The 17,712-nt window shown below is 38.1% G+C and overlaps 1 protein-coding gene across 8 annotated transcripts in view; it reads right to left on the reverse strand.

Moving 5' to 3' along the window:
• Window positions 1–17,712, reverse strand: part of RWDD3 (RWD domain containing 3) — an 89,386-nt gene that overhangs the window by 61,054 nt on the left and 10,620 nt on the right. For 4 of the 8 annotated variants that reach the window (XM_082478233.1, XM_082478238.1, XM_082478239.1 and 1 more), the window contains exon 4: window positions 17,164–17,657. In XM_082478233.1, the coding sequence (XP_082334359.1) occupies window positions 17,543–17,657 (115 nt within the window). In that variant the 3' untranslated portion in view covers window positions 17,164–17,542. The other 4 variants (XM_082478236.1, XM_082478234.1, XM_082478237.1 and 1 more) reach the window with 3 other exon arrangements.

The following is a 17,712-nucleotide window of genomic DNA, read 5'->3' on the forward strand; positions in this document are numbered from 1 at the left end:
AGTGGTTGTGTGTATTAATGTCTCTTAAAGCCCTCTGTACACTACTAAGTGCTGTAAGAAATGTGAGTTTGTATTATTGTCCTAAATAATTGTCCCTAGGATCTCAAAGACTACTGATTTAGAAACACAGTACATTTCATACATAGAGCCAGATCATTTTTAAGCTTCTGAGGACTGCTTAGGGTTAAGAAAGCATAGCATATATTTCATGAGCAGCATTACCGGTAGGAATTAAATAGGAAAAGGTTGATGGTTTGAGAGAAATAGAGAACATTTGGTTCTAACTCACTCATATTTTCTTTGTCTCATTGGGCTTCATAAAGCTACAGTGACGTCTTGATTGGAGACTGCATATTACCTGGCAGGTTAACCTTTCTCTTCTACAGGATTTGGGTTCAAAAGATGATGACAAAACCACCATGTGTCTAAAAACTGATCTTTTCAGTTCTACTGTGTAAACAGGTTGAGACTGCTGTGCCTGTTAATTAACCCCTTAATCCCCTCAAGGTAACTGAAGCATAAATTTAAGATTTATACGGTAGATAAAGAATCCAGAGCATGCTTCTCCCACCCTTTGCCCCTTCCTATCTCAGTTTGACAAAAAGCAGATTCCACAGCCTGAGCCCAGATCCACTGAGAGGAGTGAGGTGTGCACTTTGAAATAAAATAAAGCATAACACTTCACACAATACTGTCAAATGTATATTTTATAAATGTCTGGTCTTACAGAATTTTCCTGTTCTCCTTATGTATACTTTTGCGTAGAGAAAGGATAAACAGATCCCGTTGTCTTTTCTCATTTTGTTAAACGTTGTAGTATTAGGCCAATTCTAACATATCAACTACTTTAACTTAGAAATTATTTTAGTGACAGACAGTGATCTGTTTGGCTTTGTTCAAAATCAGCTCCAGGATGATCCTTCTTATATTTCCATTAACTATGAAATTAAATAGAGGAGGCAGTTTTTAAAAGACAAATATTACTTTTAGCCTGAAACCCTAAGTGTTGAGTTTTGCCTGCAGTGGGTTTTTTTCAATTAAATTATAAACCATGGGTAATAGAGATTTATAATGGGAGTGCTGATACAATCTTAACTATAGGGAAACCGTCCTACGTGCTCTATGCAGTATATGGATGGATTATTTGCATTAAATTATCTTTAGGAAATGCAAACAAAACAAAGAAAAATGTAAAGCTTGTTGCATTATTAGCATAAAATTAAAGTCCTTGAATGCATAATTGTTCCATACCCAAAGCACTGACGGATTTTTATTCTTAGAGTTCAAAGACCTCCTGATTAATATGCAAAATGGCCTCATTTCATAAGCAGGGTTTTTTTTTTCCCCTCTCAGAAAACAGACAGTTCTTTCCTGGAGGAAAATACTATGAAGTTTAGAAAACACTAACTAATACTGATATAAAAGCCCACACGTCTGTATAGCCAAAAACAATAACAACTAGGTGCTATTAGAATATTTATATTTCTTCAGTCTGCGAATGACTATAAATTGTATGTTTAACCAAATAATACCTAGCTTAGGAAGATTAAGTTTACAAAATAAAAAGGGAAAACACTGTCTTTCTCTAGAAAGGTTTACCTATTTGTATAGTAACTTTTTAAAACTATTTAAAAGAAAGAAAATCCAATAGAAAGAGAAATTCTGGATCTAGTAGTATAAATTTAAATTATCTGACTCCAAATCTAATTTTACAAAGCAGGCTCCCTCTGATTTACATGGCCCCAGTCACCAGAGACTTGTAACAAGAAAACAATAATAAAGCTTAAATAAAGTTAAAAAGTATGTCAACAAATAAATGATTCTCCAGAATTCTAATTTTTTCTTATTTTTCTCTAAATAAATATCAGAATACTTTAATCCTTGGAAGTGATTTACTGGGTTATTTTCTTTAATAAATTTCTTTCCAGTGTGGACAGTACAGAACAACTGATTTTTATTCTGAATATTTAAATAGTTTTAAATAATTTATGTTCTTTAGAGTATCTGACCCATGTTGCAAATCAAACTATAACCACCACAATACATTGTCAAGTTCGAGAAAATGTAGTAATTTCTCTCGACCAAGAAATGTTTCTTAAAAAGTGATACGAGGTCTTGAAATTCAGTGCAGTCCCAAATGTGTCTCATTCATTTCAACAATGGCACGTCAGTCTATGCGACTCAACCTCCAGCTGTAACACCAGGTTCACTACCTGATTAGGAGTAATACTCTCTTAATATGCAGTATTCATATGGCAAGTACTGATTAAGAATCTAGTATGTGCCAGGGAGTGTGTTGGGCTTCCCAGCATTACCATTATCCCATTTGGGCCTCATATTTATATTATACATTCATATTCACCAACTATAACCTGATACAGCTAGTTTTGAGATTATTCTATCTAGCAGTGTGTTAAATTCTTAGTCAGAATGTTCAGAGTATAAACTCATGCCAAACACACTAGGTAAAAAGTTACTCTTTTCAAAAACTCTTCTAGAGTTAGTGAAGAAAGAAGGATAAACAATTCATCAATGTCTTTTTCAAGTCCTTAACATGTAATTGATACTCAATAAGCAATTGAGAATAAATGGTTAGGTGACAATATTAAACCATATTCCCATTCTACTCAAAATTCATAAAATTCAGAAATGTTTAAAAGTATACTTTGAAATGGAAGGAATACAGATTACATGTTTAAAACTCTACTTTGAATGTGAAAATGGTTTTACTTATTAAGTTGTCTTGTCAATAGGAGACTCTGCTATTGCCTCATTAAATAAGTATGTACAGACATTTATTATATGATAAAATGTCATTACATTTATCATATGAGTCAACAAAAAGCATGTTCCAAAAATGACTAGATGATTTAAAAATCGTTCAACTCAGAAAGGGCCCAGTACTCCAACATAATGGCTGAGATTAAAACTGTTTTTATATTTTTGCCACAAGGAAAAAACATCAGCCTGTTTGCTCACTCTACTAATTTTGCTAACCTAAAGGTTGAAATCAGCATTGTTACTGGCAAGAAAAAAAACATACATTCATTATTTTTTATATTTTTAAAGTTTTTTAATAGAATATAACAAAGTATTTCATTTATAAAGTACTTTACAGTCTACCAAGTGTTTTCATACAAGCCACCTTCTTTTAAGGGATTTAAAAGAGGCTTCCCTGAGAAATTACTACCCACAGATCACTACCTGTGACAGTTCTATTGTATTTCTAGCTGGTTAAACCACATCTGTAATATAGAATTCAATTGTAGGTGCCACATTTTCAGAGGGACATTGACCAATTAGAGTGTAATGAAAAGCAAATGTCCAGGGGCATCCCTCGTGGCTCAGTGGTTAAGAATCCACCTGCCAATGCAGGGGAGACGGGTTCGAGCCCTGGTCTTGGAAGATCCCACATGCCGCGGAGCAACTAAGCCCGTGCACCACAACTACTGAGCCTGCGCTCTAGAGCCCGCGAGCCACAACTACTGAGCCCTCACACCACAACTACTGAAACCCATGCACCTAGAGCCTGTGCCTCACAACAAGAGAAGCCACCGTAATGAGAAACCCGCACACCGCAACGAAGAGTGGCCCCCACTCGCTGCAACTAGAGAAAGCCCGCGCGCAGCAACGAAGACCCAACGCGGTCAAAAATAAATAAAATAAATAAATTTTTTTAGAAAAAGCAAATGTCCAGGTGAATAGGAGAAGCTATAATTTTTGATAAATTATTCAAGCAACTTGGGAAGTGAAGAATAAGGAAAGGCATAATATCAGCTTTCAAATATTCAAAGGGCTGTCACGGAGAGATGAGTATACTAATTCTGTGTTGCTCCAGAGGCTAGAATTAGGATAAGAAGCTGGAAGTAAAGGAAGGCAGATTCTGACTGAATGCAAGAAAGAACTTTGAATCTGCTTGTGCTGTCCAATAACAATAACACCTGCCTCATGAGGGCAGTACAAATCTCTGGAGCTTTTCAAGTAGAAGTGGATGTCTGTCAGAGTTATAATTTTTAAAAATTACTGTACCAGGTGGAGAATTAGGCTAAAAATCTCTAAGTTTCTTTCTAAATCTCAGATTCTAATTTTCTAGATAAAATGAAATACATAAACACAGTACAAAATGAGATTTTTATTGTATGCTCATTTCTCTAACAGCTAAATATCTTCAATTACATTTTTAAAAATAAATATAAGATTCTATGATACACAGAATGCTTACTTCTAACCAAAAAGAGTCACTTGGTCTTTAAAACATCCAATGTATGAAACAAGAAATACAACAAGTTTCAGGCAACAGGCCCTGTATGTCCTATTCACACATAAATTAATGCAATCATAAGAAAATATCTTTTATTTGTGAGGAAGCCATATAAAATTGACTATGAGTAAGTGTAAACTTAAGTATAATTTTACGAATCAAGAATAAAGGAAATTCTCTCTCCTCTCTAACATGCCAGACAGAATGGAGCAGATGTTTTCCTAGGAGACTGTAACGATTGGACAACAATTGTTCACTTGGCTCCCTGAGTCCTCCTTGATCATATATAAGACTATAAAGAGCTAATACAATTCTCTTTCAAAGTAGATTTATAGACCTAGGTCCTAGTCCCAGTTTTGCTACCAGATACATGGCCTTGGGTAAGTAACTTACTTCAGTATCACACTTTAAAAAAAAAAAAAAAAGCAGTTGGATTAAAATCATTTTAGTTCTTTCTGGTTCTAAGGCCTATTACTTCTACATATATGATACCCGACTTATGCACTCAAGCACTGTCGACCTTCAGGAACAAACTATAAACCTAAAAACAATGTTTAAAGCTTGTAATTGTGAGTACCAATGGAAATAACATAAAGGAAAAAGAGAAAGTTTAAGAGGACACACTGTGATCAGTTGGCATACTGATGGCAAGAAAATGCTCTCTCACTGGGTGATGATGGCTATAAAAGCTAAGCCCCGTTACCCTAAAGTCATAAAATTTGGAAGAAGTGTCAAGAAAGGGAGAGAAGAGACCACAAAGGAGAAAAAAAGGGAAGAGAGGAAAGAAATCAATAAGCAGCCAATCTCTTCAATGGCAGGACTTCAAAAAAGCATCAGAAATAGTGAGCAAGAAAAAGAGAGAGAGAGAAGAGAAACAGAGCAGAGAGCAAAAAGAAAGGAACAAACACTTGCTGGAGCATGAAACAACAGGGTTCCCTTAGTAGAGGTGGAAGCTGAGGCTCATTCCCCTCCACAGACCAGGAGAGGGCTTCCTTCCACCACAGCAGAGTGAAGTCATGGTGTCGGTGACAACACTGACACACTGAGCTTATGTGTATGTGTTCAATCCGCTCTGCTTATCAGATGAGTGTACAACAACTTTAAAATGTTTTCATCTCTAGAATGTTTCCAAAAGAGTCTTGTTAATTAAGGAACTGACCTTTGGATTGTGAGGAACCTCATTCATCCAAAGTTAACCGAGATGCTCCCTGGTACGTGAAGTGAATTTATGGATATATATACGTGGATGATTTATAAATAGATATAAATAACTTCATACTTGAGGGCTTAGCACAAAGCCCTAGCCATAAAGAACTCAAATACATTTTGCCCTTCTCTCTATCCTCTTTCTACCTGGATTTCTTGGGAATTCACATTTGTGTGGGCTGACGATGTAAATCCAGCAATGGGCTTAATGAAAGCCATGAAGTGCACATAAATTAAACTCACAGCAGATTTCTCCATTTTTTTCCCTGAGTGTTATTTTCATAGGAATCTGTGTTTTCAGACGAACTCTAAGCAAAAAGCTTAAAGTCATTCTAGGTCTACTGGCTATCTTAGCACCATGCAGATTTCCAATAATTATTAGTAATAATTCTGGGAAACAGAAAGATTATAATAATAAAAATAAAAGCATGCCAAATTAGCTTGTACTTAATTAGAAACACTGGAACATAAACTAAGAATGTGATAAGTTGCTATTTCCTTACAAAGAGTCAAAGGCTGCAATAGAGAATGGTTGTCGAAGCTGGACACAGGTAAACAAAATAATTCAATTCTTAGACAACATGTTTTGAAAGCTTACTTTGAATTAAGAAAATCTAGAATTCTAAGAGCTCCAAGCAAAAGTTTAAGCCTTAAATAATAGATTTCGAATCATTCATAATCAGTCACATTTTAGCTTCTATTATTTATACTAGGTATCAAACTTCATATCCATCAGGACGGGATTTGATGACATATGATAGAAAACGTCAAACGTGGCTTAAAGCCACAAAGGTATATTCTTTCACATAAAACACGTTCAGAAGGTAGCTCCTATGCTCTGCTCCACCTTCGCCCTCAAGCTCACCTCATAACCCAAGATTGCCTTTGGAGTTTCAGTCATTCTGTCCACGTTCCAGGCGGTAGAAGGGAGGAAAAGGCAGCAGCTCCCAGTGAGTCAACGCCTTCAAGAAGCCCTTCTGGAAACCACATACGGTACCTCCATTTACCCAGAATTTAGTCTTATGGTCATACCGAGCTTCAAGGAAAGCTGCAAAATATAGTTTTTATTCTAGATAGCAATGTACCCAGGTAAGAAATTACTTGGAAAATTACTAACAAAAAACTACTAAGAAAGCAAGCTAGAATGGAAATTAGGTAAACGCTTAGTGATCTCTACCACCACTAGCTTTTCTCTCTCTGGAGGACATAATATTCTCTCGGCTAGGGGTTAAAGGGGCTTTAGAGGAGATGTTTTGAGTGAGAGAGAGAGAGAGAGAGAGAGAGAGCAGAGCCTAGAGATAAATGGAACCAACCTGAAAGGACCAAGTGGGCAAAAGCAAAAGTGGTGTTCAGAGACCCCCCAGAGTGAGCCCAGGAACAGACCAGTGAGCCCCAGGGAACAATGTGGGAGCACAGTCGGTGCTTTCTCACTATCCAGGTTCCATGCAAGTGAGCACCAAACTCGTGAGTGCAGAGGAGCTGTGTTAGTCATCCTGCCCACTGGTTTCTGGCAAGAGCCTCCCAAGAGCTCAATGGCCTATTAATGCACCCAAAAAAAATGTGCTCCTCTAGGCTCTGAGACTTGCCATGGTCTGGGTGAGCAATCTCCCTTACAATGGCTCAGGACATCCAGAGGACCAATGAAGCAGAAATTATGCTATTTAGCATCAAGATGGGTCCTGTCATCATAGTTTTTTTTCATTTTGTTTTGTTTTGTTTGAGTTTTTTAATATATATTCCTATGTACACAAACCAGTCTTTCCAGAATCCAGAGGGGGAGTTGAAATTCCTCCAGTAACACCATTTGTATTCATTTCGCATAACTGAATATTTACTGAGCTTCCAATAAGCAAGGTTCTATCCTCAAAAACCTTTTATCTAGTAGTGGGGACAATAAAAGTACTTTTAAAACTATAACATAAAGTACAGTATATACTAAGAAAAAGGAAGGGAGGAGGAGAGGAAAAGAAAAGAACTAACCTCAATTAAGTTCCTTTTATGTATCTCACACTGTGCTAGGTGCATTTGTACATTATTTAATCCAGTGACAAGTCTAAGAGGTAAGAAAGTGGAATTATTCTCACTTTACATATGGGACAACTGAAGCTTGCTACAAGAATTTAGACCAGAGAACAACTCCTGATCCCAGAATGGGGATCAGAGGAAAAAGTTCTGGAAACAGAAAAAAATGTCAACAGATAGTTGACAGAAAAACGGACAAGAGGAAAGGACATTTCAGCGAGAAGGATGAACCTGAGTATATGCAGAAAAAAAAAAAGAGTTACTTATCCACTTTAGCTAGGGCAAAAGGATATATAGAGGATGAGTGGAAGATAAATCTAGAAATAATGGATTGTAATCAAATTGAGAAAGCATTTGAAAATAGCAGAGTGAAGAGTCTGCAACTAATCCAGTAGGAAATAGGATATGGTTATTTGAGGAAGATTTATCTAGTTCAGGTCTACCAATCCTTATCAACAATTCCAAAGTCCAAAAGTTCTAAAACTCAAAAATATGTGGTTTTTTAATAATGTATTTGGAGACAAAAGCCAATCTGATCTGAACACATTAGGTATTAAAGTTTACCATGAACAATGAGAGACCATTTATTTATTTATACCAATTATACCATTTATTTATACCAATTATATCATTATTTATATTACTTAATGTGAGTATTCATACATTTCACTGAAGAAATAACAGTGTTTGATTACAGGATGCTGCCCCAGTCTCCATTAGGGGGATTTTATAATATACAGTATTTTCTCCATGTTACCTTTCTAAAACTCCAAGAATTAACAAGAAAAGTCTGTATTCTAAAATATATTTAAAATAAATTAATTAAAATAAAATACATCTGACCCCAATTGTTTAATATTAGATATTAGGAACTGTAGCTATGTATAAGATGGGACGGGGGGAACAGAGGTGAGAAGACTAGTTTGGACACTTCCAATAGTCCTGGCTAGGAAAAACAAGTAAAGTATGGTGGCCGTGAGAATGGAAAAGATGGGTGGAATGTAAGAATCACTGAGAATTAGATTTGGCAGCTAATTGGATGCAAGGGAGTGAGGAAGTAATCAAAGGAAAATCCTGGGAGCCTAGTGATAGTTTCAATATCAACAACAACGAAAATGGGATCGTTAATGAGTTTGTTCTAATCATATTGGATTTAAGGCGTTGGCAGAACATCTAAGTTGTCATCTAAGTTGTGATGTTACGCACAGTTAGAAATGAGTGTTTTAGAGTTCAGCAGAGAGATCAGTACCTGAGGTGTAAATCTGAGACTCAGCCACATAGAGGGGATAATGGAAATGGATGAAATTCCCAAGAAACATAGAAGTGAAAAAACACATGCACAGAATTTTGGGAAATCACTAGCACTTTACTACATAGTTCTCTTTAGTTGCACGAAAGGTCTACTGCTGCAGATTAGCAGAGGATAATCATCTCTTAATGAGGGAGAAGCAGCATTGTCAGACATATCAGAAATATACCAGGTTCATATAGGAAGGAGCACAATTCCAGAATTCCCTCCTAATAACACTTCAGGGTATCTGCTGCCAACAAAGAACTGAGCAAACATCATTTTGACATGCCCCAAAGCAGATGAGTTCACTTTTTTCTAAAATCAATATATGTCATTGAGTCTACATTTTTTTATACTCCCAGGCTAGTAGAAATGTAGCTTTCTGTGGAGTGTATTATTGTGGCCAGTCCTGTCTCAAGAGGGTCATTCAAGCCAAGGTAAACTACAATTTGTCGAGTTGTTAACTTATGTGAAAATGGTATCTTTCTTACCAATGCTGCTACAGATTCATATCAGTATTTAATGTTTTGTAGCAGTGAAAACATGGTAGGAATATACTGCAATGAGTTAAGCAGATACGAATGGAAAGCCACATTCCTCATCTCTAAAAGCAAAGCTACAGATGGGATAGTTCTCCAGGGGTGTGATGGCTAATTTTATGTGTCAGCTTGGCTGGACCACATTGCCCAGAGATGTGGTCAGACGTTATTCTGGATGTTTCTGTGAGGGTGTTTTGAGGTGAGATTTACATTTAAATTTGTGGACTTTATGGTAGATTGCCCTCCATAACGTGGGTGGACCTCATGTAATCAGTTGAAAACGTGAATTGAACAAAAGACTGACCTCCCCTGACCAAGAGTGCATTCTTCCAGCCTCGGCCTCCAGACTTGAACTGCAGCATTGACTCTTTCCTGGGTCTCCTGTCTGACAACTCTGGGACTTTAACTACAACATGGGCTCTTCCTGAGCCTGCTGGCCCACTGCAAATTTTGGATTTGCCAATCTCCATAATTGCTTGAGCCAATTCCTTAAAATAAATATATATCCTATTGGTTCTGTTTCTCTGGAGAATCCTGACTAATACAAGAGGGATAGAAGGAATAAAGCTACATAACATCAGGTAATCTGAAGAAACTGGAGAAATTGAAATCTGTGATCCCGGTTGTTTGGAAAAAAGCAATCTAGTCAAAAACCAAATGGTGAAAAGCAAACTGATTGGGGCATTAGATTAGTTAAAATGGCAAACTGATCAAAAATAAAGATGCCACTCCCCAACTTTTTTATTTCTTGATAATTTTTATACATCACTGGCAGTTTTACAACCTTTAGACATTTTTGTCTTTTTCACAAGATGAGGGATTTGCTCCTATTTTTTTTTAATTTTAAATTCATTTTCGTGACCAATCAAATTCAGACTTTTGTGCATCAAGTGACAAATGAGTCAGCTATCCTATGACAATTTCAAGATTTCAACAGCATCTTTTTATATAGCTGGATTTGTACAATTATTTAAATGTTACATTTTCCCTTTTGTTTAAAAATAAATGGAAAACAGCAAATTAAAGGGCCAAAAATAATGCTAGCAAGCAAAGGTCTCATAAAGTTAGCACAATTGTGACAAGATGGAGATCATTTGGCATGCAAAGAAAGGTGGACATACAGCTTCTGTCATACAATCGTTAATCTTTACTCAACTGCATGTTAATTATGAGACAAAGAACAAAAGTAAGAATATGTAAGAAATGCCACAAATATATGATCAAATATTGTTTGATAGACAAAGGTAATTAGGAATTTTATAATATTTTTAGCTTTCTAGGACTGGAATGCCCCTTACAACATGTATGTCTATTATTCAACTTTTCACATATGACCCCCTCATATTTTAAGAACATAGATATGTTGACAGGATAGTGCTTCTCAAACTTCAATGTGCATACAAATCACCTTGGGGTCTTGTTAAATTGTAGATTCTAGTTCCGTAGGTCTGGGGTAGTGCATGAGATTGTGTCCGTGAACCACACCATGAGCGGCATGGTTACAGGAGACTCACACTCAAAGGTGCATACAAACATTGCAAAAATTACTCCATCCATGGTTCACCAAAATTACCACTAGATGAAAAACCAGTAACTCATATTACTCAATCGAAACAATTGATTTTAAACCAATTTTTTTAACCAATCTGCTTTTGGAAAAATTATTTTAAATTATATCATTTGCTGCCAAAACTTCCATTTGTTAACTTGTTGTTGGCTCGTAGCTTGCCCCCATACATGGAGGGCAAGGAGAGACCCAAGAAAGAGGCAGATCACTCCAGATTGGTAGGTGGTGGTTTTAATAAGCAAGTGAACTTACTTACAGACGAGGCTTGTGTTGGATGGCCATAACATGAGTAGATCTCTGCACCCCACCAGAATCTTAAAAGTTTATATAGAGGCCTTAACTGGGTTCAGTCACATATTCAGTCCAGGTGCTCTCAACCACTCCTTACTGTCTCAAGGCTGCATCCTTGAATGGCTCCTAGTGTAGGAACGGTGGGCAGAATATACATTCCAAGGACAGGGGAGGAGTGAGGAGCCTCTGATTGCCCAGGTCCAGCTCTTGGGTCAACCGGCAGTTCATATCCTCTCAATGACCTCCTCCAACACTAGCTGAATTCATTTTTTTTAAATCCTCTTTTCCAATAGACCTATAATCGCAGCAAAGAAGAGGCAAGGAAATATAATGACTTTTTCTAATATATCTCTCAAATAGGCTCCTTCCTCAGACTTCCTTAATTCACAAGTCAATGGTACCATCATTCACCCAGCTACTAAGGACAAAAACCTAAATATTGTCTTCCATTTCTTTCTCATTCACCTTCTACATCCAATCTGGCATCAAATATACTCAGCTCTATCTCCAAAAATGTATCTAATATCTGACCACTTTTCTCCAATGCCATCACAACCGAGCCACCATCATCCCTCAGCTAGACCACTGCAACAGGTTCCTAGCTGGCCTTCTTTCTTCCATTATTGTTCTCCTATTACTCATTTGCTCTGCAACAGCCAGATGATCTTATTAAAGTGTAAATTAGATATCACACCTGTTTCCAGCGCAATGAACTCCCACTGCAGTTAGCAAAGCAAAAAAAGGCTTATATTGGGTTTTAAGACTCAACAGGATCAGGCTCCTGTATCTGTCTCTCTCCAAACTTATCACTGTGCATGTAGATTGTAGATATCACCCCATACATCATTCTTTCCCATACAGGTCACTCTTGTTTTTGAGTATTTCAAACAGGCCATGCTCCTTCAGGTCTCAGCTCTTTCACACTTATTGTTCCTACTGCCTGGAATTCCTGCTGCCTCCTTTTCCTGTGGTTGGTCCCTTTCATTCAGCTATTGGTTCCAATGGCATGCCCTTACAGAAGATTTCCCTAACCACTCTGCTTGAAATAGCCTACCTTCTTCACGTAACTTACAATTTTGTCTGAACCAAACTTTAGGATTAGAGAAATTGATATTAATTACAAAGATTTAAGAATTACCCTCAGTATTTTTCTTATTTACCAAAAATATAATAACTGGCATTTTTTAAGCCAAGCCTACTTTTATAAGGGGAAGAAATACAGAAATATGCATTAAAGTAACTTATAGCTTAGTGAATTATTATAGGGACTTCCCTGGTGGCGCAGTCGTTAAGAATCCACCTGCCAATGCAGGGGACACGGGTTCGAGCCCTGGTCCAGGAAGATCCCACGTGCCGCAGAACAACTAGGCCCGTGAGCCACAACTGCTGAAGCCCACACGCCTGGAGCCCGCGCTCCACAACAAGAGAAGCCACCGCAGTGAGAAGCCCACACACTGCAGCGAAGAGTAGCCCCTGCTCGCCACAACTAGAGAAAGGCGACGCACAGCAAAGAAGACCCAATGCAGCCAAAAATAAATAAATAAATATATTAAAGAAATAAAAATAAAAAATAATGAATTATTATAAAAGAAGCATCTGAGAAACAACACCCTGGTCAGGAAGTAGAACATAGCCATTCCCTACCCACCCCCCAGAAAAAACCCTCTTTCCAACCACAACCCCATCCTTTCACCCTATAGGTGACTGCCATCCTGACTTTTATTATACCAACTTCTTTTCTTGTCTTTTAGTTTCAGAACTTGAATATGCATCCATAATTTAATATCATTTTGCTTGCTTTCGAACTTTTACCATCATAGGGTATCTTTTGTGTTTACTTCATTTGTTCAATATTGCTTTTTAAAGATGAATCCATGTTGGCTATAGTTCACTCATTTAGTTTGCTGTGCAGTATTTCATTGCATGAATATACCACAATTTACTTGTCCATTCTATGTTGATGGGTGTTTGGGTTGCTTCCTTTGGGCTATTAAAAATAATACTGTTATGAACATTCTTGTACAGGTAACCTCATACATACATGCACACATCTATAAGGTATATGCCTAGAAGCAGAAATACCGGGTTAGGGCTTCCCTGGTGGCGCAGTGGTTGAGAACCTGCCTGCCAATGCAGGGGACACGGTCAAGCCCTGGTCTGGGAAGATCCCACATGCCGCGGAGCGACTAGGCTCGTGAGCCACAATCGTTGAGCCTGCGCGTCTGGAGCCTGTGCTCCGCAACAGGAGAGGCCACGATGGTGAGAGGCCCGCGCACCGCAATGAAGAGTGGCCCCCACTTGCCGCAATTAGAGAAAGCCCTCACACAGAAACGAAGACCCAACACAGCCATAAATAAATAAATAAATAAATAAAATTTAAAAAAAAAAAAGAAATACCGGGTTATAAGGTATGGAATTGTCAGTTTTTCTAGATTATGCCAAACTGCTTGTTCAAAGCATTTGGGTCGATTTATATTCCTGCCAATGGTGTATCAGTGTTGCCATTACTCTACTTCTTTGTCAACTCTTGCTATTGTCCGTCTTTTAAATTTTAGGTATTCTAGTGGGTGGCTAGAGGTGTCATTGTGGTTTTAATTTGCATTTCTCCTGATTACTAATGAGGTATTATTTCATCCATGAAATCATGAAGTTGGACATGTACAAATGAAGTGATATGTACAAGATCAGGCTCAAGCCGGTCCTGAAGGCACAAGTAAGCTGCATGATCAAGTGGCTCAAATGCCTATAGCGACTACTCCTGCACTGCTGCTTCTTCCTCAGTCCACACCTATGCTGTCATGGGGATACCCATAACTTATTTACTGAGGAAGAAAGAACTCAGGCCTGGTATAGGGATGGTTCTTCACAATGTGCTTTGGCAATTATCACTGCAATCTAGAGCATCTCTGAAAGGTAGTGAAGAGAAATTTTCTCAGGAGGCAGAACTTTGAGCAGTACTTCTGGTTGTCTACTTATCTAGGTAAAGAGATGTCCACAGGTGTAGATCTACAGTATTTCATGGGCAGTGGCTAATGGGTTGGCCAGGTAGTCAGGGACTTTGAAAGAATAAGATCAGAAGCCTGATGACAAGGAAATCTGGGGCAGGAGTATGTGAATGGACCTCTCAGGATGAGCACAAAACGTGAGGATATTCATGTCCCATGTGATGTTCATAGGGCAACCACTGCAGTGAATGTGTTCCTTGCTCAAATGGACAGGCTGACTCATCCTCTGGATGTCAGTCATCCTCTTTCCCTAGCCTCCCAGTGCTTGCTCAGCGGGCTCATGTACAAAGTAACTGTGGCAGCAGGGACAGAGGTTATACACGGACTCAGCAACATGAAATTCTTCTCACCAATACTGATCTTACTATTGTCACTGCTGAGTGCCTAACCTTCTAAGAACAGAGACCAATCCTGAGCCACCAGTAGGGCCTCACCTCCTGGGAGACACCAGCCACCTGGTGCAAGCAGAGACCCTTTTGGCTGGTGGCTAATTAATTACATTGGATCCCTTCTCCAGTGGAAGGGTCAGCAATCGTTCTCATGAAAATGTTAATTCTGGATATGAATCCTAAGTCTCTTCCTATAAGACTACGAACCATAATCTTACAGACATGGTTATCTCTCACAACATAAATTCTAAGTGAGAAATTCATTTCACAACAAAAGAAATGTAGCAATGGGCTCATAGCTATGAAATTCATAGGCCTTTCCATGTACCAAATCACCCAGAAGTGGCTGGCTTGATAGAATAATATAATGACCTACTAAGACTTTGAACCAGTGACCAATATATGATGTTATTTCTCCCACTGCCAGAATACATGGGTCCAGGAATCGTGGAATAAAAATAGGATGGATTTCTCTCAGTATTATGTTTAATAACCCACTCACAGAATTTTTTATTACCATCCCTATAAAGGGGCTATGCTGATTTGGTGGTCTTAGTTCCCATGGAAAAAGAATGTTTCTACCAGGGCACACAAAATGGTTCAAGTGAATTTGAAGTTGAGACTGACACCTGAATATATTAGGGTCCCTATGACACTAAACCAACAAGCAACAAAAGAGGTTCCTATAATGGCCGGGGTGGTTGATCCACATTATTACAGGGAAGTTGACCTACTGCTACACAATGGGGTCAATAAGAACTATGTCAGGAGCCCAGGGGTTCTCTGGGTTGCCTCTTAATATTCTCTTATTCAAGAGTGAAAGTTAATAAACAACCAACTCCTAAGGACTCAGACCTTCCAGAATGAAGATTCACCCACCCTACTAGGTAAAGAGGTGGCCAGTAGCAAAGAAAAATGGAGTAGAGGAAGAAGTTATAAATATCAACTACAGCTTCATGACCAGTTATAGAAACAAGTACTTAAGCAAATCTACTTCATCGTTTGTTCTATATATTTTTGTATATATTAACTATTTTTTCCTTCCCCCACCCCCTATCAAGTTATATAAGAAATGTTGGTCGTAGTGCACTTGACAGTTTAATCGAGGTGGGATTGTGACTGAACCAGAATAAGTAACACCGCTAAGGATAATGGTAACTGATGGAACTTTACTCTTCCCCTTTCGGGGGAGAGGTGAGAGTTTCTTCCTTTGTACAAAAGATAGTAAAATCTGCATAGACTGAAGCATAAACTGTTGCTGTTGTACAGAAATTTAAATATGGGTAGAAGGGTGTGCGTGGCTGCTTAATAGCTAGAAGGGAAGGTTGTGCTCGTTACTCGCCATAGGCACTCAGCTCCCTCTCCCTCACTTACACACCCACCCTCCTATATTCTGCTCTGTTCTCCTGGGGCTGTGACATGCAAACTACATTTCCCGACTTCTCTGCCAGTTGGACTCCTGTTAGGTTTGGTCAATAGGAGGCACCACTGGGAAGTCAGAGGCAGCACAGGTTCTAGCACCGTGGTAGTTGTTGGCAGTGGCTGCAGTGGCAGCAGGGGTGGAGTGACTGTGAACGCCAACAGACCACAGATAGTACCTATCAGCAACCTTAGCTCTGGTCCAGACAGTACCACTTGAGCAGATCTAGGATCAATTACAACAGTCTCCAATAGTGCAGCGGCGGGTCCAGGCTCCTAGCAGTTTCTGAACTCTGAGAATATCACCCTCCCATAGAACAGCCTAACTACATTTACCAGTTCTCCAGGAAAAAATCATCAACACCCTAGAATGACATAAAACGAACCAAAAATCCCCTCTGATTAACGGAATGATCAACAGGTAGGTCTAATTTAATTACAAGGGTGTCTGAAAATGAGACAATCAGACGGTACTGCCGCAGTCACAGAGCAGCGCTGTCAAGAAGCACTACTGGGCGTGCCGCAGCGTCTCCTTATTTCTCTCTCCCATCAGTTATAATTCATAATGACATCACTGTACCTCAGATCACAGTGAGGGAGATTTGCCTGGCCTTTCTTCCATCACTTGGCCCCTTATTTTAGAAGCACAGGTGGCTTCAGGAACACAAATATCCTTTCTCAAACATAAATGCCTGTCTATACTTTTGGTACAGATTTTAACACAAGCTTTTATTTTATGGCTTCTCTCCTTAGGTCATAATAAATATATTCTGAGATTATCAGACTTTAACAAATTTCATCAGAAATAAAAAATAGTATCTCCATATGATTTCTTCCCTCTGGTAAGCCAAGTTCATTTTGTGTAAAACACTTCTTCCCTTGTAAGTTTTAATTTAAATTGAAGAATTTTATTTTAATTTGACTCTCCAGTCCTATCACTAGTAAGTATCATGCAATTCTGGGACCCCAAAGAAAGCAATTGTAAATCAAGTTCTATAGAACTTCTTTAGTTTGTATTTAAACTAACCATTTATCCAATTCCACAAAGAAATCAGTGTTATATTTTTCTTAACATTCAACTTAAAACATTAGACAGAATAAGCTGAATGGGGGAAAAATCATTATCAAATGCTAAAAATGTAAACATGAAGGAAGTAAACATGAAAACAAATCTCTTTTTAAAAATTCATTTAATTACAAGAAAATTAGCCAGAAAATTGCACAGTTCCAAACAAATCCTCTGTATAAACACAAGGGCTCATTCACCATCATCTTTTTGTATTTATCTCTCAAATAACATTCCATCTATTGAACCCAGCCTATACTGGCAAAATTAGAATACATGGATATTTTTACTGTTTAATATTCCATAAACAGAATTGGCTTTTGTCCTGAAGTTATGATGGTGTCTGTCATTTTGCTTCAGAGAAAACTCTAAAATTGTTCCCTTATGAGTATTTCAATTAGCCACTCTCAAAATCCAACGCAAAAAACAAAAACAAAACAAAACAAAAAACGCTGTTGTTTCACTAAAAGATACCTGTCTTCCACTTCATTTTACCAGCCTAAGTACAAATTCGGAGAAAAGCTTCTTAAGTCCTGCAGTTTCAAATTCCTTTTGTAACTCATCCAACGATGAATACTCTTTGACTTCAAATGCCAGAAACCTGCATTATACAAGAGAAACTCATGAATATGCCTAAATTTGTCAGAGTATAATTA

Source organism: Balaenoptera physalus, assembly GCF_965194825.1.
Source record: "Balaenoptera physalus genome assembly, chromosome: 1".
Lineage (NCBI taxonomy): Eukaryota > Metazoa > Chordata > Mammalia > Artiodactyla > Balaenopteridae > Balaenoptera > Balaenoptera physalus.